The 21,361-nt window shown below is 44.3% G+C and overlaps 1 protein-coding gene across 1 annotated transcript; it reads right to left on the bottom strand.

Moving 5' to 3' along the window:
- Positions 1–2,801: 2,801 nt before the first annotated feature.
- Positions 2,802–20,586, bottom strand: LOC139411520 (mitochondrial inner membrane m-AAA protease component AFG3L1-like). The gene is made up of 18 exons (XM_071157985.1): positions 20,573–20,586; positions 20,172–20,375; positions 19,155–19,242; positions 18,930–18,998; positions 18,690–18,811; positions 18,079–18,228; positions 17,817–17,891; positions 17,459–17,583; positions 16,984–17,254; positions 16,563–16,700; positions 16,152–16,305; positions 15,821–15,928; positions 7,342–7,467; positions 6,873–6,983; positions 6,490–6,605; positions 5,560–5,760; positions 5,266–5,460; positions 2,802–5,056 (listed from the first exon to the last, which is right to left on the bottom strand). The coding sequence occupies exons 2-18, from the start codon at positions 20,298–20,300 to the stop codon at positions 4,829–4,831; spliced, it is 2,406 nt and encodes an 801-aa protein (XP_071014086.1). The 5' UTR covers positions 20,301–20,375; positions 20,573–20,586; the 3' UTR covers positions 2,802–4,828.
- Positions 20,587–21,361: the final 775 nt, after the last annotated feature.

Below are 21,361 nucleotides of genomic sequence, written 5' to 3'. Positions count from 1 at the left end.
TAATGATGTTTACATATCCTGCATTACTCATCTCATATGTATATACTGTATTTTACACCATCTATTGCATCTTGCCTATGCCACTCAGTCATTGCTCATCCATATATTTATATGTACATATTCTCATTCCATCACTTTACTTAGATTTGTGTGTATTAGGTAGTTGTTGTGGAATTGTTAGATATTACTTGTTAGATATTGCTGCACTGTCGGAACTAGAAGCACAAGCATTTCGCTACACTCTGAATAACATCTGCTAACCATGTGTATGTGACCAATAACATTTTATTTGATATTCAAATAATAATTGACAATTTCATAAAAAAACGTATTTTGATTAATTTATTCATACTATTTCATACTTCCACAAGATACAGTCCCAACACAAATCTAGGGTTGCTACCCAAGCCGGCTGGTCGTTCGTTCTATTGGTTCTGTTGACAGAGAAGCAACCCAGTTGTTCAGCCTTTTTGTTCTGTATCTATGACAGAGACACAACCCAGTCGTTCTAAAAGTTCCATTGCCATACTGGCTGGCAACGTCTAATCCCTTGCTTGCTAGCTAGCCAACTACGGCTAATTTACAGTCACATCAAAACAAAATGCAGCCAGAATAACAGAAAAGTAGCCACGTTTATATGAACCATGTATATAGGAACCACAGGAGGCTGCTGAGGGGAGGACAGCTCATACTAATGGCTGAACTGGAGTGAATGGAATGGTATCCTTGGCAGCAGATAATGGGGATCCATAAGAAATACAAATAACATTTAATTTATTCAGTTGCAGCCATTACTATGAGCCCATCCTCCCCAATTAAGGTGCCACCAACCACCAACACACAGAGGCATGGACTGTGTACATGTAACTGCCAAAATAAAGGAAACGTGAGGAATGAGTAAATGAGTAATACAAAGTATATAGAAAGCAGGTGCTTCCTCACAGGTGTCCTTCCTGAGTTCATTAAGCAATTAAAATCCTATCATGCGTAGGTTCATGTATAATATTGCTGGGAAAGCCATTCTTTTTGGCTACCATCCACAGGGCAGGAATGCTCACTGGTTTGACGAGCATTAAAACGATGTAAACCATATGCCATGGCCATCTCAGTAACCAGATCTCAACCTAACTGAACACTTATGGGAGATTCTGAAGCAGCACCCGAGACAGCATTTTCCACCACTATCAACCAAACAATACCAAATGATGGAATTTCTCATGGAAGAATGGTGTCACATCCCTCCAGTAGAGTTCCAGACACTTGTAGAATCTGTGCGAAGGTACACTGAAGCTGTTCTGGCTTGTGGTGGCCAAGCACTCTACTAGGTCACTATGTTGGTGTTTCCTTCATTTTGGCAGTTACCTGTACACTACTGTATATAAAGCAACACAAAATGTGCCCCCTGTTCCTATGGAATGGGATTTCACATCCAGTATAACTAGTGGCACAAATACTCCTGATTTAAGTCATCCTTACAGCATTCACACTGGGACATAAAATCAAGAATTTATTGGTGAATGTCAGATGTTGATAATATATCACATAGCAAACTAAACATTTCTGGATGTATTTTAGTGTTGACTTTTTTTTGTTTTTGCATTGAAACAGTCATATACACATTCCTTATAGTACTTTAAGCAAGATCACTAGATAAACTGAGCCACGAGAACCAGCAGTTAGTCAATCAGGCAGAAAAGCAGGATTGGACTTTAAACACAGTTCAGGCTACACCAAGACATCTGGAATGTACTGTAAAAACGTTGTCTTTTTTGTTACGCTGACCCACACAACTAGGCATAGAAGTAGAAACATATTGTTTTATACATATGGTCCGGAGTGTAACAATTCTCATTTTCAATATAAATCCATGTAGGTCATTCAAAAACTGTCAGAAATACTGAGATTGAGTGAGGTAGTGACACCTTTATTTTCAGCAGTAAAAGGTAAAAAAAAAAAAAACTTCAGAAAGTGCAATGCAGATCGGTACGACATCATCTCATTACTTCTCCAAAAACCCCAATACCCTCTATTCTGAGAAGTGGAAACCAAAACCCCTCTACAGGGTTTCTCCAGGGGCGTCGGAGTAAGCATGGCTCGGCTGGCGTTGCTATGGAAATATATAGTACCAGTCAAAAGTTCGTACATAGGAACTCATTGAAGAGTTTGAAATGATTTTTTAAAACTATTTTCTACATTGTAGAATAATAGTGAACATATCAAGAGGACAAGTACATTAGAGTGTCTAGTTTGAGAAACAGACGCCTCACAAGTCCTCAACTGGCAGCTTCATTAAATTGTACCCGCAAAACACCAGTCTCAACGTCAACCGTGAAGAGACGACTCCGGGATGCTGGCCTTCTAGGCAGAGTTGCAAAGAAAAAGCCATATCTCAGACTGGCCAATAAAAAGAAAATATTAAGATGGGCAAAGGAACACACTGGACAGAGGAACTCTGCCTAGAAGGCCAGCATCACGGGGTCGTCTCTTCACTGTTGACGTTGAGACTGGTGTTTTGCGGGTACTATTTAATGAAGCTGCCAGTTGAGGACTTGTGGTCTGTTTTTCAAACTAGACACTCTAATGTACTTGTCCTTTTGCTCATTTGTGCACCAAGGGCTCCCACTCATCTTTCTATCCTGGTTAGGGCCAGTTTGCGCTGTTCTGTGAAGGGAGTAGTACACAGCATTGTACGAGAGTTTCAGTTTCTCAAATGGAAAAGCCTTCATTTCTCAGGACAAGAATAGACTGACCAGCTTCAGAAGAAAGTCTTTGTTTCTGACAATAATCAGACCCACAAATGCTGATGCTCCAGATGCTCAACTAGTCTAAAGGCCAGTTTTATTGCTTCTTTAATCAGAACAACAATTTTCAGCTGTGCTAACATAATTGCAAAAGGTTTTTCTAATGATCAATTAGCCTTTAAAATTATAAACTTGGATTAGCTAACACAACGTGCCATTGGAACACATGAGTGATGGTTGCTAATAATGGGCCTCTGTACGCCTATGTAGAAATTCCATTTAAAAAAAATCTGCTGGTTCCAGCTACAACAGTAATTTACAACATTAACAATGTCTACACTGTATTTCTGATCAATTTTATGTTCATTTAAATGGACAAAAATGTTATTTTCTTTCAAAAACAAGGACATTTCTAAGTGATCCCAAATGTTTGAACAGTAGTGTATGTATCTCAATACTTCACAAAAGACGTGTGAAGTTCATCTGTTGTCAGTTGACTTATAGCAACAGAGAGACAGAGAGCATAAGAGGTGAGGTAGTGTACACTAGTTGTACTCAGAAATAAAACTTGTCAGAAGCTGTTTTCCTGTGGGGAAAAGTGGGCAGGTAGAGGAGTGGCGGTTGTTTTTCGCAAAAGACTGAAAAGTGACATTCAGAAGATGTGTTTTTCTTCAATTAGGCCTACTAACAGTTTGAACCTCAACCAGAAAGAGGATAAAATACAATGTAAATGTCATACTGTCCCAGTGTTACAGTCTGCTCTGCATGGACTGGATTTCTGCTGAGCTTTCTGAAAACTAAACAGCCATGTGACTGCGGAGGGTTAACAAGTGTCAATGACTGAAGAGAGACATGAGAGAACATGAACACGTCGCTGAAATTCAACAAGGTCAGAAGGTAGCAAAAACGTTGAGGATTATACGTAGCTCGGCAGGTAGCCTAGCGGATAGAGCGTTGGGACAGTAACTTAAAAGGTTGCTAGTTAAAGGTTGCTAGAACCCAGAGCCAACAAGGTGAAAACCAAATCTGTCAATGTGCCCTTGAGCAAGGCACTTACCTCCAGGGTCGCCGTTGATAATGGCAGACCCTGGCTGTCCAAATCACACACGGTATTAATATACACTTGTACATGTGTGAAAGAGGACGAATTAGCACCAACCAAATTATTACAATGGTGCAACACACACACTCACATAGCCCTTCATGTTGCAATATGAAATCTAAAAGAAAACATCTCACTTCAAATGAGATGTACATCAGGGATGGGTAGTATTGATGGGGGTGGGGGCCACAAAAAACTGAACTCATCATGAGGGGCCGCAGTTGCTCACAGATCTGCATTCCTACATCATAAAAATACATCAAGAAAATTGCTAATTGACTAACATAACAGAAAAACGGATGTGCAACCAAATGTAGAAATTGCACCTTGTGTATTTTAACTCACAACAGTAAGTTGGGGGGGGGATTTATCCAAGGGCCTTCAAAATGGCCACCGACAGTCACCCATCCCTGATGTACATGATCATATATTCATAAAAATGTTGCATGTCAGACAAACTTATCCAACACACAATGAAAAAGGTCAAATAATGAATACTACACAACTATTAAAACAATATATGTTCCCTGTGACGACCATGGTCTCTAGGGCCTTAGAATGACCACACCAGCCCTGGAATGCACTGTGGTCAGGACAAAGGAGGAACATAGTGCAGCAGGGAATCTCCAGGGAAGGAAAGGAACAGCATGGTAGAGGAGTGGATATCCTTCACAGATTGATGAATCTCATGCCCTGCAAAACCAAAATGCAGGAACACCTTTTTGCATTCCCAAACGGATTTAAAAAAAAAGTCTACATGAGAATTGGCACAATCTAGGCTGTTGGAGCAGATCCCCTGCTGCACCCCACAACCCTCAATCTGTAGCCATCAGGGACACGGTGCAGGGGTGCCTTAAACCTGACACCCTCTCCTGATATCAGTCTGTCTGGGTCATGTCAAGTGCCCTCCCCTCACCAAATTAAGTCTCAACATGTTCCTCCAGTGGCCTGGTTGGGTGGGGGCCAGGTCAGACGTGGTGTCAGTCTACAGGTAAAGAGCCTGCTTGCGTTGCTGCTCCTGGGGAGGCTCTTCCATCCCCCGGTCCTTGTTCCAGTTCTTGAGGCCCTCTGGAAGGGAGGTGTCCTCCTTCATGGGCCCCGTCCCCTCCACAAACTCCTCATACGTAGACTTCTCCTTGTAGGGGCGAGGACCCAGCAGCTCCAGCATATCAGCCTTGTCCAGAACCTCCTTCTCCAGGAGACGCCTCCCCACCTGGAGGGGAGACACACGGGAGGGGATGGAGGTTAGACCACTTTTCAACCATGTTCTATATACCTTTCTGATAGGTTATCGATGCGATTGCCATCCTATTTCTCCCCCTCTTAGGGTTAAGAGATTTGGACCTCCTCTCTCTAGCCTTCTCCATATGTCCCTCCTCTGTCACTATCTCTCTCCTACATACCCCTCTCTATCCCCCTCACCTTCTCCACCACATCTCTCTTCTCAGTGATGAGCTGGTGTGTGCGTTGGAAGGCAGCGTCTATGAGTGAGCGGACCTCCTGGTCTATGAGCTGGGCCGTGGGCTCGCTGTAAGGCTTCTCCATCACCATCTCTCCCTGCCTGGGGAGCTCAAAAGACACCTGGCCCACCACCTCACTCATCCCAAACTGAACCACCTGAGAGAGGGATCGTGGGGGAGAGAGAGGTTAATTAGAGTGTGTGTGTGTGTGTGTGTGAACATACATCACTGCTGGTTTAAACGCGCATGCTTTTACCTGTGCGTAGGCAGACTGCGTGACCTTCCGGAGGTCATCCTGTGCCCCTGTGGTGATCTTCCCAAAAAATACCTGCTCTGCCACACGTCCCCCCAGCATCATACACATCCTGTCAAACAGCTGCTCCCGCGTGAAGAGGTACTGCTCCTTAGGGAGGTACTGAGCATACCCCAAACCCTTCCCCCGGGGGATGATTGACACCTGGGACAGGAGAGGAAACAAACAGGTAAAATCCTACATTCTGCTCAGCGTGAAATTGAGGGATAGGTAGGTGTTACGGGATTTTTATGAATAATGACTAAATTATGTATACATTTAAATCAGAACTATAACTAAACAGAATAGTACTATGTTAATGTATGGATGTATGAATCTTATTATAATCATAATACTGAATGTAATGTGTGTAGTTTTCGTCAAGAATTAGAACAAGGACTTTCTGTTCCTTGTTAGAAACGAATGGAGCTATCGTCAGATCGGCTGGAATACTGTGTTCCTTACAGGACATTCTGTCTCTACCCAGGGAGGGGAGAGACCTTGGGCTAGTAGTAGATTGTTTAACAGGTGGCAGACAATGTGGGAAGGCTTGTGAACTATATTGCCATTTTATCTGAGAGGAGGAGAGACATTTATGACAAAATGTGATGTATATAAACCAATGTACATTGTATTATGACCAGAGCTCTCGAAAATAAACGCTACTGATTAATTATGAGACTGGTCTCTGTCCATTCTATGCAAATAAGTATCTTACAAATTCTTAGAAACGGACAGAGTGTTTTAATTGAACATATAGGAAATCAATTCCTCTAACAGTAGGGTAGGTAGAACAGGGACAGTAAGGACAGAAGAGACAGTGGGTGGGGATAAAAGACAATAGAAGAGGGGAGAAGAGAATGTTATTGAGGGGGGGAAGAGATGGCCGCACACCTTGAGCAGAGGGTCAGCATGTTCCAGGTACCAGCCCACCACAGCATGGCCAGCCTCGTGGTATGCTACAGTGGTCTTCTCTAATGGCTGTAGTACCTGGGTCTTCTTCTCCAGACCTGGGGGGAAAGATGGGCATGTTTACAACCACAAAGTGTGTGTGAGTTTCATGTCTCAAGGCTGCACTTGTGTGTGTTAGGGGAGGGGGCTTGGTTACTTGTTCAGGAGTAAAAGAGTGGCCTCACTGGCCCCAACAGACAGGGCAGGAAGGTCATGTCAACACCAGTCAGTCTGACTGTTACATTCCAAAGATGAACTCCCTGTTTGAGCCCTGACCCCTGACATCCACTCTCCCCACCATCCCCCAGTCAGTGACAGTAGCTTACCTCCGATGACCCTCTCGATCGCCTGCTCAAAGTGCTTGACGATGATAGACTCGTTAAGGTAGCGTGCTGCTATCAGGGCCGCCTCATTACACACGTTGGCAATATCAGCTCCTGTATGTTGACAGAACCATGTACTGTGTTAATTTCATCATTACTTTTAAAGATTTTGGCAATGAATCCCTTTATCTACTTCCCTCACGAGCAAATTCTAACTAGATTATCGCAAAGAACGGAAGTATGTGGGTAAAGCTAGCGCAAAGTCAAAGTCTCGCTAATGCTAGTTAGCATTGGCCTGCAAAGCCACCTCTAACTTCCTTCATACTGGACACAGAGACATACAAATGGTATCCATGAGTTCATCTGACTCTATGGAAGTATATAAAGGGCTTAATTTTCAAAATCCGAACCATCCCGTACACAGCTAGCTGTCAACGTGCACACAGACAAACATGCCTGGCCCTCCACTCACCAGTGAAGCCAGGTGTGAGGGCAGCTAGTTTCCTGGCCAAAGCTTCAGAGTCTATACTGGAGTCCAGCTTCAGAGGCCTCAGATGGACCTGAAAGATGGATGCTCTGCCTTTTATGTCTGGTGGACCTGAGAGGAGAAGAAGAGAGAAAAACAATTTGAATTAGAGTAGGGATAGAAAGGGAAAGAGAGGGGGATCAGGTTTGACAGGGAGGAAGTGTAACATATTTATGGAGACGGATCACTGGTTCAGGCTGGAGGAAGAGGGAAAATATTGACACCCTAGTCACAGGACCCAGGGGAGCAGCTTGCCTCGCTTCCTATCCCTAATGGTTACTATCCCCCGGTTACATAACCCTTCGGTTTATAGAAGCTCTCGCTCAGGCTGCAGTTAGTTTCCATGGCAGACAGAAGAATGCAGGCCATGCCAGGCCAGAGCTGCCTACCATTGTACAGCTGGACTGGACTTGGGGGAAAATGGATCCCAGCCGTCAGAAATCTCACCTCACTCACAAAGGGTACAACCACATCCACACAGCTGACATAACATGTTACTGCAATGTTGGGCACAGCTCAAATCAGACCGCTATCGACACAAGGCAATTAGGCGAGTTATGATAGTATTGATGGCAAAAACATTTTGCACAGTCAGTGCTTCTGCACCTGTACTTTTGCCAAGAATGTGACCAAAAATATACATACAGTGCCTTGCGAAAGTATTCGGCCCCCTTGAACTTTGCGACCTTTTGCCACATTTTAGGCTTCAAACATAAAGATATAAAACTGTATTTTTTTGTGAAGAATCAACAACAAGTGGGACACAATCATGAAGTGGAACGACATTTATCGGATATTTCAAACTTTTTTAACAAATCAAAAACTGAAAAATTGGGCGTGCAAAATTATTCAGCCCCCTTAAGTTAATACTTTGTAGCGCCACCTTTTGCTGCGATTACAGCTGTATTTTTTTTTATTTTTATTTCACCTTTATTTAACCAGGTAGGCTAGTTGAGAACAAGTTCTCATTTGCAACTGCGACCTGGCCAAGATAAGGCATAGCAGTGTGAACAGACAACACAGAGTTACACATGGAGTAAACAATTAACAAGTCAATAACACAGTAGAAAAAAGGGGAGTCTATATATACATTGTGTGCAAAAGGCATGAGAAGGTAGGCAAATAATTACAATTATGCAGATTAACACTGGAGTGATAAATGATCAGATGGTTATGTACAGGTAGAGATATTGGTGTGCAAAAGAGCAGAAAAATAAATAAATAAAAACAGTATGGGGATGAGGTAGGTGAAAATGGGTGGGCTATTTACCAATAGACTATGTACAGCTGCAGCGATCGGTTAGCTGCTCAGATAGCAGATGTTTGAAGTTGGTGAGGGAGATAAAAGTCTCCAACTTCAGCTATTTTTGCAATTCGTTCCAATCACAGGCAGCAGAGAACTGGAACGAAAGGCGGCCAAATGAGGTGTTGGCTTTAGGGATGATCAGTGAGATACACCTGCTGGAGCGCGTGCTACGGATGGGTGTTGCCATCGTAACCAGTGAACTGAGATAAGGCGGAGCTTTACCTAGCATGGACTTGTAGATGACCTGGAGCCAGTGGGTCTGGCGACGAATATGTAGCGAGGGCCAGCCGACTAGAGCATACAAGTCGCAGTGGTGGGTGGTATAAGGTGCTTTAGTGACAAAACGGATGGCACTGTGATAAACTGCATCCAGTTTGCTGAGTAGAGTGTTGGAAGCAATTTTGTAGATGACATTGCCGAAGTCGAGGATCGGTAGGATAGTCAGTTTTACTAGGGTAAGTTTGGCGGCGTGAGTGAAGGAGGCTTTGTTGCGGAATAGAAAGCCGACTCTTGATTTGATTTTCGATTGGAGATGTTTGATATGGGTCTGGAAGGAGAGTTTAGAGTCTAGCCAGACACCTAGGTACTTATAGATGTCCACATATTCAAGGTCGGAACCATCCAGGGTGGTGATGCTGGTCAGGCGTGCGGGTGCAGGCAGCGAACGGTTGAAAAGCATGCATTTGGTTTTACTAGCGTTTAAGAGCAGTTGGAGGCCACGGAAGGAGTGCTGTATGGCATTGAAGCTCGTTTGGAGGTTAGATAGCACAGTGTCCAAGGACGGGCCGGAAGTATATAGAATGGTGTCGTCTGCGTAGAGGTGGATCAGGGAATCGCCCGCAGCATGAGAAACATCATTGATATATACAGAGAAAAGAGTCGGCCCGAGAATTGAACCCTGTGGCACCCCCATAGAGACTGCCAGAGGACCGGACAGCATGCCCTCCGATTTGACACACTGAACTCTGTCTGCAAAGTAATTGGTGAACCAGGCAAGGCAGTCATCCGAAAAACCGAGGCTACTGAGTCTGCCGATAAGAATACGGTGATTGACAGAGTCGAAAGCCTTGGCAAGGTCTATGAAGACGGCTGCACAGTACTGTCTTTTATCGATGGCGGTTATGATATCGTTTAGTACCTTGAGCGTGGCTGAGGTACACCCGTGACCGGCTCGGAAACCAGATTGCACAGCGGAGAAGGTACGGTGGGATTCAAGATGGTCAGTGATCTGTTTGTTGACTTGGCTTTCGAAGACCTTAGATAGGCAGGGCAGGATGGATATTGGTCTGTAACAGTTTGGGTCCAGGGTGTCGCCCCCTTTGAAGAGGGGGATGACTGCGGCAGCTTTCCAATCCTTGGGGATCTCAGACGATATGAAAGAGAGGTTGAACAGGCTGGTAATAGGGGTTGCGACAATGGCGGCGGATAGTTTCAGGAATAGAGGGTCCAGATTGTCAAGCCCAGCTGATTTGTACGGGTCCAGGTTTTGCAGCTCTTTCAGAACATCTGCTATCTGGATTTGGGTAAAGGAGAACCTGGAGAGGCTTGGGCGAGTAGCTGCGGGGGGGGGGGGGAGCTGTTGGCCGAGGTTGGAGTAGCCAGGCGGAAGGCATGGCCAGCCGTTGAGAAATGCTTGTTGAAGTTTTCGATAATCATGGATTTATCGGTGGTGACCGTGTTACCTAGCCTCAGTGCAGTGGGCAGCTGGGAGGAGGTGCTCTTGTTCTCCATGGACTTCACAGTGTCCCAGAACTTTTTGGAGTTGGAGCTACAGGATGCAAACTTCTGCCTGAAGAAGTTGGCTTTAGCGTTCCTGACTGACTGTGTGTATTGGTTCCTGACTTCCCTGAACAGTTGCATATCGCGGGGACTGTTCGATGTTAGTGCAGTCCGCCACAGGATGTTTTTGTGCTGGTCGAGGGCAGTCAGGTCTGGAGTGAACCAGGGGCTATATCTGTTCTTAGTTCTGCATTTTTTGAACGGAGCATGCTTATCTAAAATGGTGAGGAAGTTACTTTTAAAGAAAGACCAGGCATCCTCAACTGACGGGATGAGGTCAATGTCCTTCCAGGATACCCGGGCCAAGTCGATTAGAAAGGCCTGCTCACAGAAGTGTTTTAGGGAGCGTTTGACAGTGATGAGGGGTGGTCGTTTGACTGCGGCTCCGTAGCGGATACAGGCAATGAGGCAGTGATCGCTGAGATCCTGGTTGAAGACAGCGGAGGTGTATTTGGAGGGCCAGTTGGTCAGGATGACGTCAATGAGGGTGCCCTTGTTTACAGAGTTAGGGTTGTACCTGGTGGGTTCCTTGATGATTTGAGTGAGATTGAGGGCATCTAGCTTAGATTGTAGGACTGCCGGGGTGTTAAGCATATCCCAGTTTAGGTCACCTAACAGAACAAACTCTGAAGCTAGATGGGGGGCGATCAATTCACAAATGGTGTCCAGGGCACAGCTGGGAGCTGAGGGGGGTCGGTAGCAGGCGGCAACAGTGAGAGACTTATTTCTGGAGAGAGTAATTTTCAAAATTAGTAGTTCGAACTGTTTGGGTATGGACCTGGAAAGTATGACATTACTTTGCAGGCTATCTCTGCAGTAGACTGCAACTCCTCCTCCTTTGGCAGTTCTATCTTGACGGAAGATGTTATAGTTGGGTATGGAAATCTCAGAATTTCTGGTGGCCTTCCTGAGCCAGGATTCAGACACGGCAAGGACATCAGGGTTAGCAGAGTGTGCTAGAGCAGTGAGTAAGACAAACTTAGGGAGGAGGCTTCTGATGTTGACATGCATGAAACCAAGGCTTTTTCGATCACAGAAGTCAACAAATGAGGGTGCCTGGGGACATGCAGGGCCTGGGTTTACCTCCACATCACCCGCGGAACAGAGAAGGAGTAGTATGAGGGTGCGGCTGAAGGCTATCAAAACTGGTCGCCTAGGGCGTTGGGGACAGAGAATAAGAGGAGCAGGTTTCTGGGCATGGTAGAATATATTCAGGGCATAATGCGCAAACAGGGGTATGGTGGGGTGCGGGTACAGCGGAGGTAAGCCCAGGCACTGGGTGATGATGAGAGAGGTTGTATCTCTGGACATGCTGGTTGTAATGGGTGAGGTCACCGCATGTGTGGGGGGTGGGACAAAGGAGGTATCAGGGGTATAAAGAGTGGAACTAGGGGCTCCATTGTAAACTAAAACAATGATAACTAACCTGCACAACAGTATACAAGGCATATTGACATTTGAGAGAGACATACAGCGAGGCATACAGTAATCACAGGTGTTGAATTGGGAGAGCTAGCTAAAACAGTAGGTGAGACAACAACAGCTAATCAGCTAGCACAACAACAGCAGGTAGAATGGCGATTGATTAGGCAGAGAGGGTCGGATTAACTACACACAGAGCCTAAGTGCGGCTGGGGCCGACAGATAAAACATAAACAAGCAGAATGGATTACCGTGATTAATGGACAGTCCAGCATGCATCAGCTATGTAGCCAAGTGATCAGTGTCCAAGGGGCAGCGGTGGATGGGGCAGGGAAGCTGGACTGGCGAGTGTTATCCAGGTTAGAAAACTAACAATGACTAAATAGCTTGTAGCCAGTTAGCTGGTTAGCTTCTGGAGGTTCTTGAGTGTGTTCTAAAAATGTAAAGATAATAGCGGTTCTGTATCACATTGGGTGAGGCAGGTTACCGGGAGGTATAAACAAATTAAAAATCGAAAAGGGATAGAAAGTAAATATGGGTTCAGTGAGTGTATGGGACGCGGCGATTCAGACGGTTAGCAGGCCTGTGCTAACAAGCTAACAGTTAGTAGACGGTGCTAAACACGGTAGCAGTTAGCGGACCGGGCTAAACAAGCTAGCAGTTAGCAGGCCGAATTTGCAAGCAAGGAGATAGCAAGGGCTAGAGAGTTAGCCTTTGGGGACGTCGCGATGGGGGTATCTGTTTATTCCTCTTCATGCGGTGACATCGATGGACCGGTCGTGGGTCTGGATATTGTAGCCCAGGAGCTCAAAATGTTCCGTTTGCGATGGGAATCCGGGGATGAAAAATAAATAAAAATAAAATAATAAATAGGTCCGTTATGCTCTGGTTAGAGTCGCGTTGTTCGAACTGGCGAGAGCTTTCCGAGCTAAAGGTTAGCTGATGACCGGTTAGCTGAAGACCGCTAGCAATGTTTTGCTGAAGCTGGTAGTTAGTTGGCTAGCTTCAGTTGAGGGGTTCCAGGTCCGAAGTAAATATAAATACTTCAGGAAAAATAGCTACGTTGGGTGAGGCGGGTTGCAGGAGAGTATTTAGAAGAAGTTGAGGTTCAGCAAAAAGTTTTAAAGATATGTGAAGAAAACAAACGATACATACAAGGGACACGACACGACAATACGTCCTACTGCTACGCCATCTTGGAACTACTGTAAGTCGCTTGGGGTATGTCTATATCAGTTTTGCACATTGAGAGACTGACATTTTTTCCCATTCCTCCTTGCAAAACAGCTCGAGCTCAGTGAGGTTGGATGGAGAGCATTTGTGAACAGCAGTTTTCAGTTCTTTCCACAGATTCTCGATTGGATTCAGGTCTGGACTTTGACTTGGCCATTCTAACACCTGGATATGTTTATTTTTGAACCATTCCATTGTAGATTTTGCTTTATGTTTTGGATCATTGGCTTGTTGGAAGACAAATCTCCGTCCCAGTCTCAGGTCTTTTGCAGACTCCATCAGGTTTTCTTCCAGAATGGTCCTGTATTTGGCTCCATCCATCTTCCCATCAATTTTAACCATCTTCCCTGTCCCTGCTGAAGAAAAACAGGCCCAAACCATGATGCTGCCACCACCATGTTTGACAGTGGGGATGATGTGTTCAGCTGTGTTGCTTTTACGCCAAACATAACATTTTGCATTGTTGCCAAAAAGTTCAATTTTGGTTTCATCTGACCAGAGCACCTTCTCTGGTGTGTCTCCCAGGTGGCTTGTGGCAAACTTTAAACAACACTTTTTATGGATATCTTTAAGAAATGGCTTTCTTCTTGCCACTCTTCCATAAAGGCCAGATTTGTGCAATATACGACTGATTGTTGTCCTATGGACAGAGTCTCCCACCTCAGCTGTAGATCTCTGCAGTTCATCCAGAGTGATCATGGGCCTCTTGGCTGCATCTCTGATCAGTCTTCTCCTTGTATGAGCTGAAAGTTTAGAGGGACGGCCAGGTCTTGGTAGATTTGCAGTGGTCTGATACTCCTTCCATTTCAATATTATCGCTTGCACAGTGCTCCTTGGGATGTTTAAAGCTTGGGAAATATTTTTGTATCCAAATCCGGCTTTAAACTTCTTCACAACAGTATCTCGGACCTGCCTGGTGTGTTCCTTGTTCTTCATGATGCTCTCTGCGCTTTTAACGGACCTCTGAGACTATCACAGTGCAGGTGCATTTATACGGAGACTTGATTACACACAGGTGGATTGTATTTATCATCTTTAGTCATTTATGTCAACATTGGATCATTCAGAGATCCTTACTGAACTTCTGGAGAGAGTTTGCTGCACTGAAAGTAAAGGGGCTGAATAATTTTGCACGGCCAATTTTTCAGTTTTTGATTTGTTAAAAAAGTTTGAAATATCCAATAAATGTCGTTCCACTTCATGATTGTGTCCCACTTGTTGTTGATTCTTCACAAAAAAATACAGTTTTATATCTTTATGTTTGAAGCCTGAAATGTGGCAAAGGTCGCAAAGTTCAAGGGGGCCGAATACTTTCGCAAGGCACTGTATATATATATTTTTTATCTCTGTGCACTTCAAGTTTTCACTTCTAAAATGGCTTGATAACAAGGACAAAAACCAGGCAAGCTTTTACTGCATTGCTGAAATGAGGTCATGTCAAATTCTAATCATGTCGGCAAGGGCTGTAGGGCTGTCACTACCCAGGGAAAGGTGACAGAAAAGAAGCCTCTGTATATTAACCACATTCATTTCATCCAGGACTGTCTGGGAATAGAATCTGGACCAGGAGTTCTCAATGACCACAGGACCCAACAGCGAAAAGCTCTGGGCCCTAGTTAGAATTTATAGCACTGACTTTTCCTGTTCAGGTCAAATTCCTTTCCCAAAACTCACAGGGCCAGGCTAGCGCGTTACTATGGTAATGGGGGTCAGGTCAGGAGAGGCGGAACTGGACAGGCATGGCGTGCTAATGTCATGAGATATGCCGGCCGGCTCAGGCTGGGTAATCCCCCAATAGACTGCGCTGAAGATGCTAATCTGACGACAGGGCAGAAAAGCTCATTCTGTTTGTGGGCTGTTGACCAGAGAGGAAGAGTTGTCAGAGAGCAGAGCCAGAACGCCAGAGCAAAGAAATAAACGCTAATGCCACGTTAATCCTGGGAACTCTAATCCAGGTAACCATGTTCAATCCAGGTAAACTATGTTTAATCCAAGTAAGCTACGCTCTTTGAGTCACAGTACTGAACACACTGATAAAGCACTGTTAAAGTACCTTTTACTGTAGAAATAGACAGCATTGTGTATACCGTACAGCGGCTAGGTAGCAGCATCCACATACTGTGGCTTATATCTAGAATATATATATATTTTTTACCTTTATTTAACAAGGCAAGTCAGTTAAGGACAAATTCTTATTTTCAATGACGGCCTAGGAAGAGCGGGTTAATTGCCTTGTTCAGGGGCAGAACAGATTTTTACCTTGTCAGCTCGGGATTCCGATCTTGCAACCTTCCAACGCTCCACTAGGCTACCTGCCGCCCTGTATATGTGAGGTATTGATAGAGCTGGACTCTGAAAGAGGGGCCAATGAATTGTCTGATAGTCTGTAACAATGGCTGTGCTGATATGTGGTGACAGGTAGAGAAAGATTAGGTCTTGCTAAAGTTAGACTATCTGTACCTACTACAGTATTTAGAGCATTGACAGAACAGAGAGCCATGACAGAACAGAGAGCCATGACAGAACAGAGAGCCATGACAGAACAGAGAGCCATGACAGAACAGAGAGCCATGACAGAACAGAGAGCCATGACAGAACAGAGAGCCATGACAGAACAGAGAGCCATGACAGAAATAAACAGTTCCAGGCCACAGAGATGTTATTTATAAAGTGGACTGACTGTACCTATGTAAATCTGTCTGTCGAAGCGCCCAGGTCTCATCAGTGCTGGGTCCAGGATGTCTGATCGGTTGGTTCCAGCCAAGACGACCACGTTAGTGCTGGTGTTGAACCCTACAGAACCAACAGAGAAGTGATGAAAAAAACAGTTAAGATTGTATGGAAGGGTCACATAATAAACAGGACACATAACTATGGTTAATTAAACATGGCACATTCATTGAGTGTCTTTGGGAATCATTTCACTTTTTTTGCTTCATTTAACCTTAATTTAACCTTCATTTAACCTTCATTTAACCTTCATTTAACCAGTGTAAGACGTCCAAACCAGACCTACCATCCATCTCCACTAGCAGCTGGTTGAGTGTGTTCTCCTGCTCACTCTGTCCCCCAAACTTCCCTCTGCCTCTCTTCCTGCCCACGGCATCTATCTCATCGATGAACAGGATGCAGGGAGCGTTCTTACGGGCCATGGCAAACATATCCCTCACCTGGAAAAGGGAAAAGCATGGGTTACATTACTGGGTAGGTCCACAGCACAACAAATCAACACTTTAGCAAAGTTTATCATGCTTTTTCTATAAAACTGATGTCAATACAGTGATACATGTATTTATTCCCATGGAGGAGTGAAACAAGTGCGTGACCTCAAAGCAAATATTTAGACAAAAAGAGGAAAAGCTAACATAAATCCACCCTGTAATCCAACTGTCCCTCTTCCTCCCCTCTCCCCTGGGGTAGTACTCACCCTGGCTGGGCCCACGCCAACAAACATCTCCTGGAACTCAGATCCGTTGACGGTGATGAAGGGGACATTGGCCTCTCCGGCTGTGGCCTTGGCTAGCAGGGTCTTCCCTGTGCCGGGGGGACCCGACAACACTGCACCCTGGGAAGCACATGGTCAAAGCTGGTATAAGTGGACACTCTTGTGAGTACTTGGAGGTTAGAGTGCAGTGGTGACAGATGCAATGGAAATGTCTATGCAAACAAACAGCCAATTAACTATAATCTCAGCTCGTCATTCCGCATACACAACAGCAGTGTTTTCCTGACATGGCCATGAAATCCAACACACTGCTATTTTTTTTCTTGGTGAGCATTCTCTTGTACAACAGGGTCATTCTGAGTAGTATTTCAGATGCTGGTATGGTATCTAAGGAAAGAGTTACCTTGGGAATCTTGGCCCCCAGGTCCTGGTACTGCCGGGGGTTCTTCAGGAAGTTAACAAACTCTAGGATCTCCATCTTGGCCTCTTCGCAGCCCGCCACATCCTTAAATCTCACATCAATGTTGTCCTTCATGACCTTGGCCTTGGATTCCCCCATGCTGAAGGGGTTGCCCCGCCCCCCGCTACGGCCTCCTGCCATTGGTCCCTGGCGCATGGTGAAGAGCAGGAAGCCAACCAGCAAGAGGGTTGGAAGAATGCTCATCAGGAAAGTACTATATATAAATAAGAGAGAGGAGAGATTAGCATTAAGGGGCCAATCAATCTATCAACATCTCCAGGGTCAGTGAGAGCATGATAGAGGACCTTCAAATGAGTTCCAACCCCACAGCTCCTAATCTGAACAACATTCAAATAAAAGTCTTCCTGTTACCACAGCTCTCCACCCATCCCATGGCCTAGACCTCATGATGTCTCACCCGTCGCTCTCGCTTCCATAGATCACCGGTACTCTGTGTGTAGAGTCCAGGCCCATCTCCTGCTGGGCCAGCTCCAGGTTGCGTTCAAACGTCTCCACGCTGCCGATGTTGAACCACAGGTAGCTCTGTGACACACAGAGAGACAAGGGGATGTGAACACACAACTGGCATTCCTCACGGGTTAAATACCAAGCAAAACATTATGGAACATAACCACATAAGACATCTAAATCCAAATGCATATCATACTAACTTGCAAACTCTGTACATTTCTTGAAGTCTAAAGAAAGGGGACCTATGGACAGTGTAAAAAAAACAAGGCTCCCAAATGTCTCCCCTGTGATTATTTGGTACATACCACCTCTGATGTGTTGACTCCATGCACTGGGATGACTCTGACATACTGTTTGTTGACTACCTCCAGACGGTCCACCTGTACAGAGAACACATCAGACACATCAAAGAATGAAGACCTCAGACTCACTGTTCCACACACAAACAATGACATAACAGCTCCAATGAAAACACAAGCAATAATACTTTACTTATGGGTCTTATAAAATACATAGTAATTACATAGTAACTAGTGAAGAAAAGTAAACATAGCCCCTGTCTCTCACCAGTCCTCTAGCCAGGTAGTTATTTACAAAGTCCTTCCAGGAGACTTCCTTCCCAGTCTCTCGGAAGTAGAAATACAGGAACGCAGAGGCCATGCCGGCGAATCCGATCGCGACATTGCGCGTGGTCTTCTCATCCCAGGGGAAATCATTCTGTCAGATTCAGAGAAAACAATTAGGGGAAACAGGGTGGAAATGTATACATTAGTCTCATCAACACACACACACAAGCGAACACACACAGACACAGTGTCTGAGTGGAAGCAAGCAGAGTGGTGCTCTTGCCAGCGTCTGCCTCCCTCTCATGCAAACTGTCAACTCCCCCATTAGTAGTGTGATAAAAGGCGACCCTTTATCCTCTTACAAAGCAGCCCTTTAGAAATAGAAACTAAACTTTTTTTTTACTTTCCTCTCTCTTCCATTACATAACAGGCTGCCAAACGAGGCATTATTGACTGACATGTTTATGTAGCGTCTCTGGTTCAGATCAGGTAGATTAAAGGGGTGGAAAATCAAACATGAGTGATGACAGAGTGCTGTTGTTGTGGAGAAAACAGGCACATCTTGTTTGTTTACATGTCTGCTCTGTAGAAAGCGGAGGCTTTGAAACAGACCTGGAAGCGTGTCCACCAGTCTGATTCATCCTTCCTTCCGCCTCTCCTCCTCTCTCTCTCATCACTTTCATTTTGTCCCTCTTCTCCTCCGCCCTGAGATTCTGTCTCTTTGGTCTTCTCATCTAAACAAGCAAAATGACACAAGAAATTAAATCACAGACAACTGGCTGTCCATCATTGACATCCCAGTGTTTGAACAGTGTGCCAGTAGAGAGACAGGATTTAGGCTTTCAGTAATACCTCCGGTCTCTTCAGATGACTTGTTCACTCCAGGAGTGTCCTCACTCTTTGGGAAGAACTTCTCAAATCCTGAAGCAATTAAGACATCTAATTAGCATAGGGATTGAAGATGTAGGACACAATCAAACAACAACAAAAATGAATTGCACAGTCATCTGTAATTGCCATGGTCATTACATGCATAGATGATAACATCAACATATTCCTGGTGTTAAAGTGATTTACCTCGTGGGGGTTTGGAACTGAGCAATCGAGCCAATGTGAAAGTGCATTGATTTAATCCCATGGGATTGATTCGTTTTAATGCAGAACACTGAGGAGAGAGCAGGATTGGATTAACACAGCCTACCTTGAATCTCATATTCGAAAGGGTTAAAATATCTGCATTAGGCTACTGATATTCAACAATACACAGTTGAAGACTATTCAGATGTTATTCACTGAATATTCTAATTATGATCCCAAACATTTAAATGGGTATAGCAACCGACTTTCTTTTTATTAGTTAGTCAGCCCCACTACAAAACATTTTTGGGTGTGCATCATTTTTACCCCCGACTATTCATTGAATATAAAACACATCCAGACATAATAACTGAACCAGGCAAACTGATTATTATTACAGTAAAGAATATTTAAGTCCTTAATAAACAGATTAACTCATTGAATTTATGTTAGGCTATAAAAGCATTAGATTTGGCAAAAGGCCTTTGAATGTGTCACACAATTTGGGTCAAGGCTAGAATAATACGAAAAGCTCCGAGACCGTTGCGACAGGATGCAGTTTGTCAAATTTACGTCAAAAGTAGATTTGCAAAAGTTTTTTGCATTTTATTTAACACTAACAGATTGTCCTCACCTTAACCCAATTATCCTAAATGATACGTTAATTCTCCTAACCTGCTGAGTAAATTATCCTAACCTGATACGAAAAATCAAATCTGACGTTAATTTGATCAAAACTGAAGTGATCGCTTCTAGCCATGACCCACAATTTGCTGCAGCTGAGACGCCCCCTTCCCCACAGGACGCAGCAACTCTACATGTTATGAAGTGAATGAGGGGGAAAATGTTTCATAAGCAAGGACGGGATCTTTGTGCAATAAACTCTTTATGACAAAGTTCATCAAGCATAGGCAAACAAGGCTTAATCATGCATTTTTAAATATATTGCATATCTGTAATCAATGTTGTGTGATAGCATGACGGCGGACGGCATTATTTAAATAAATTGCACCCTACCTTCGATAATGAGCTAAAGTTACTGTAGCGAAAAGCTGCGTGGATGGTGGCGCAGCCTCTGCCCCAAGCCTGCACCCCGTTCCGCAGGGGCACAACACTCACTGAAAGCAGCCCCATCATGTGAACCATACTTCGTCTGGAGCAGGCAGAGTGTCCCCGCTGTTGGGGTCGATCGACTCCCGAGCCTCAACAGTTTAAAACTAGCTACGATTACGCCGAGGGAGATAAACCAAGTCAACAGCCTGACGTAAAATAATTTCAACAAAAAATAACATTCACAAATATGTATCTATGCATGTATCACTGCTGTCAATCATTGGTTTTATGATTTGTACAATAAGGACATTCAATTAATTTAAGTTAAAGTATTCACATTTTATTATATTTATGTTCATGCATACCCACGACCTCATCGGGTCCTTCGAAAGACCGAACTGCTGCTTTGCGATTGGTCAATATGCGTGGAACGATAACAACAAGTGACGTTTATGAAAATGAGGGAGTTCTATTAACCTGAGCCGCGGTGCACCTGTCAATGGCCCGTGACGTAACGAGCAAAAGCGGCGAAGGAGCGCCCTTCTCAAACCTTAAAAATATATAAATACATAATACATAAAATATATGTTAGAATTTTCTAACTAGTTTTTAAAATTTATTTTACATTTATTTAACTAGGCAAGGTTGCCAACAAGGCAGCAAGGTCTATCTATACATGTACATATCCTGTCTATAAAATATATGTTAGAATTTTCTAACTAGTTTTTAACATTTATTTTACATTTATTTAACTAGGCAAGTCAGTTAAGAACAAATTCTTATTTTCAATGACGGCCTAGGAACAGTGGGTTAACTGCCTGTTCAGGGGCAGAACGTCAGATTTGTACCTTGTCAGCTCGGGGGTTGGAACTTGCAACCTTCCGTTTACTAGTCGAATGCTCTAACCACTAGGCTACTCTGGGATGGGAATGCAGATAAAGCTTTTTATAAAAATAAATCACTTCTGCATGTGAAAATACCGAATCTTACTCTTTACCCCACGTGTTTGATCTAGCCTGGGCTATGTCACTTTTCTTTGGAGCCGTGGGCTTTGAATCACTGAGGTTGGGGGCAAACGAACGCACACCTAAACAAACTCCTCCCACCGGGCCAGATAATTGAATCCCCTCATTCAGTGGTCACATTTTCCACTA

This window comes from Oncorhynchus clarkii, chromosome 6 (assembly GCF_045791955.1).
Source record: "Oncorhynchus clarkii lewisi isolate Uvic-CL-2024 chromosome 6, UVic_Ocla_1.0, whole genome shotgun sequence".
Classification (NCBI taxonomy): Eukaryota; Metazoa; Chordata; class Actinopteri; order Salmoniformes; family Salmonidae; genus Oncorhynchus; species Oncorhynchus clarkii.
Note: the sequence above shows the minus strand (reverse complement) of the source record. Positions and strands in the feature narration are given on the sequence as shown.

What these genes read in the sequence shown, in the direction of transcription:
- LOC139411520 (XM_071157985.1), bottom strand. Translation starts at nt 20,300, where the DNA reads ATGGTTCACATGATGGGGCTGCTTTCAGTGAGTGTTGTGCCCCTGCGG. An exon ending in GAGTCAACACATCAGAGGTG is followed by an intron (nt 17,584 to 17,816) that starts GTATGTACCAAA and finishes TGTGTGTCACAG; the next exon opens with AGCTACCTGTGGTTCAACAT. An exon ending in TATGGAAGCGAGAGCGACGG is followed by an intron (nt 17,255 to 17,458) that starts GTGAGACATCAT and finishes ATTTATATATAG; the next exon opens with TACTTTCCTGATGAGCATTC.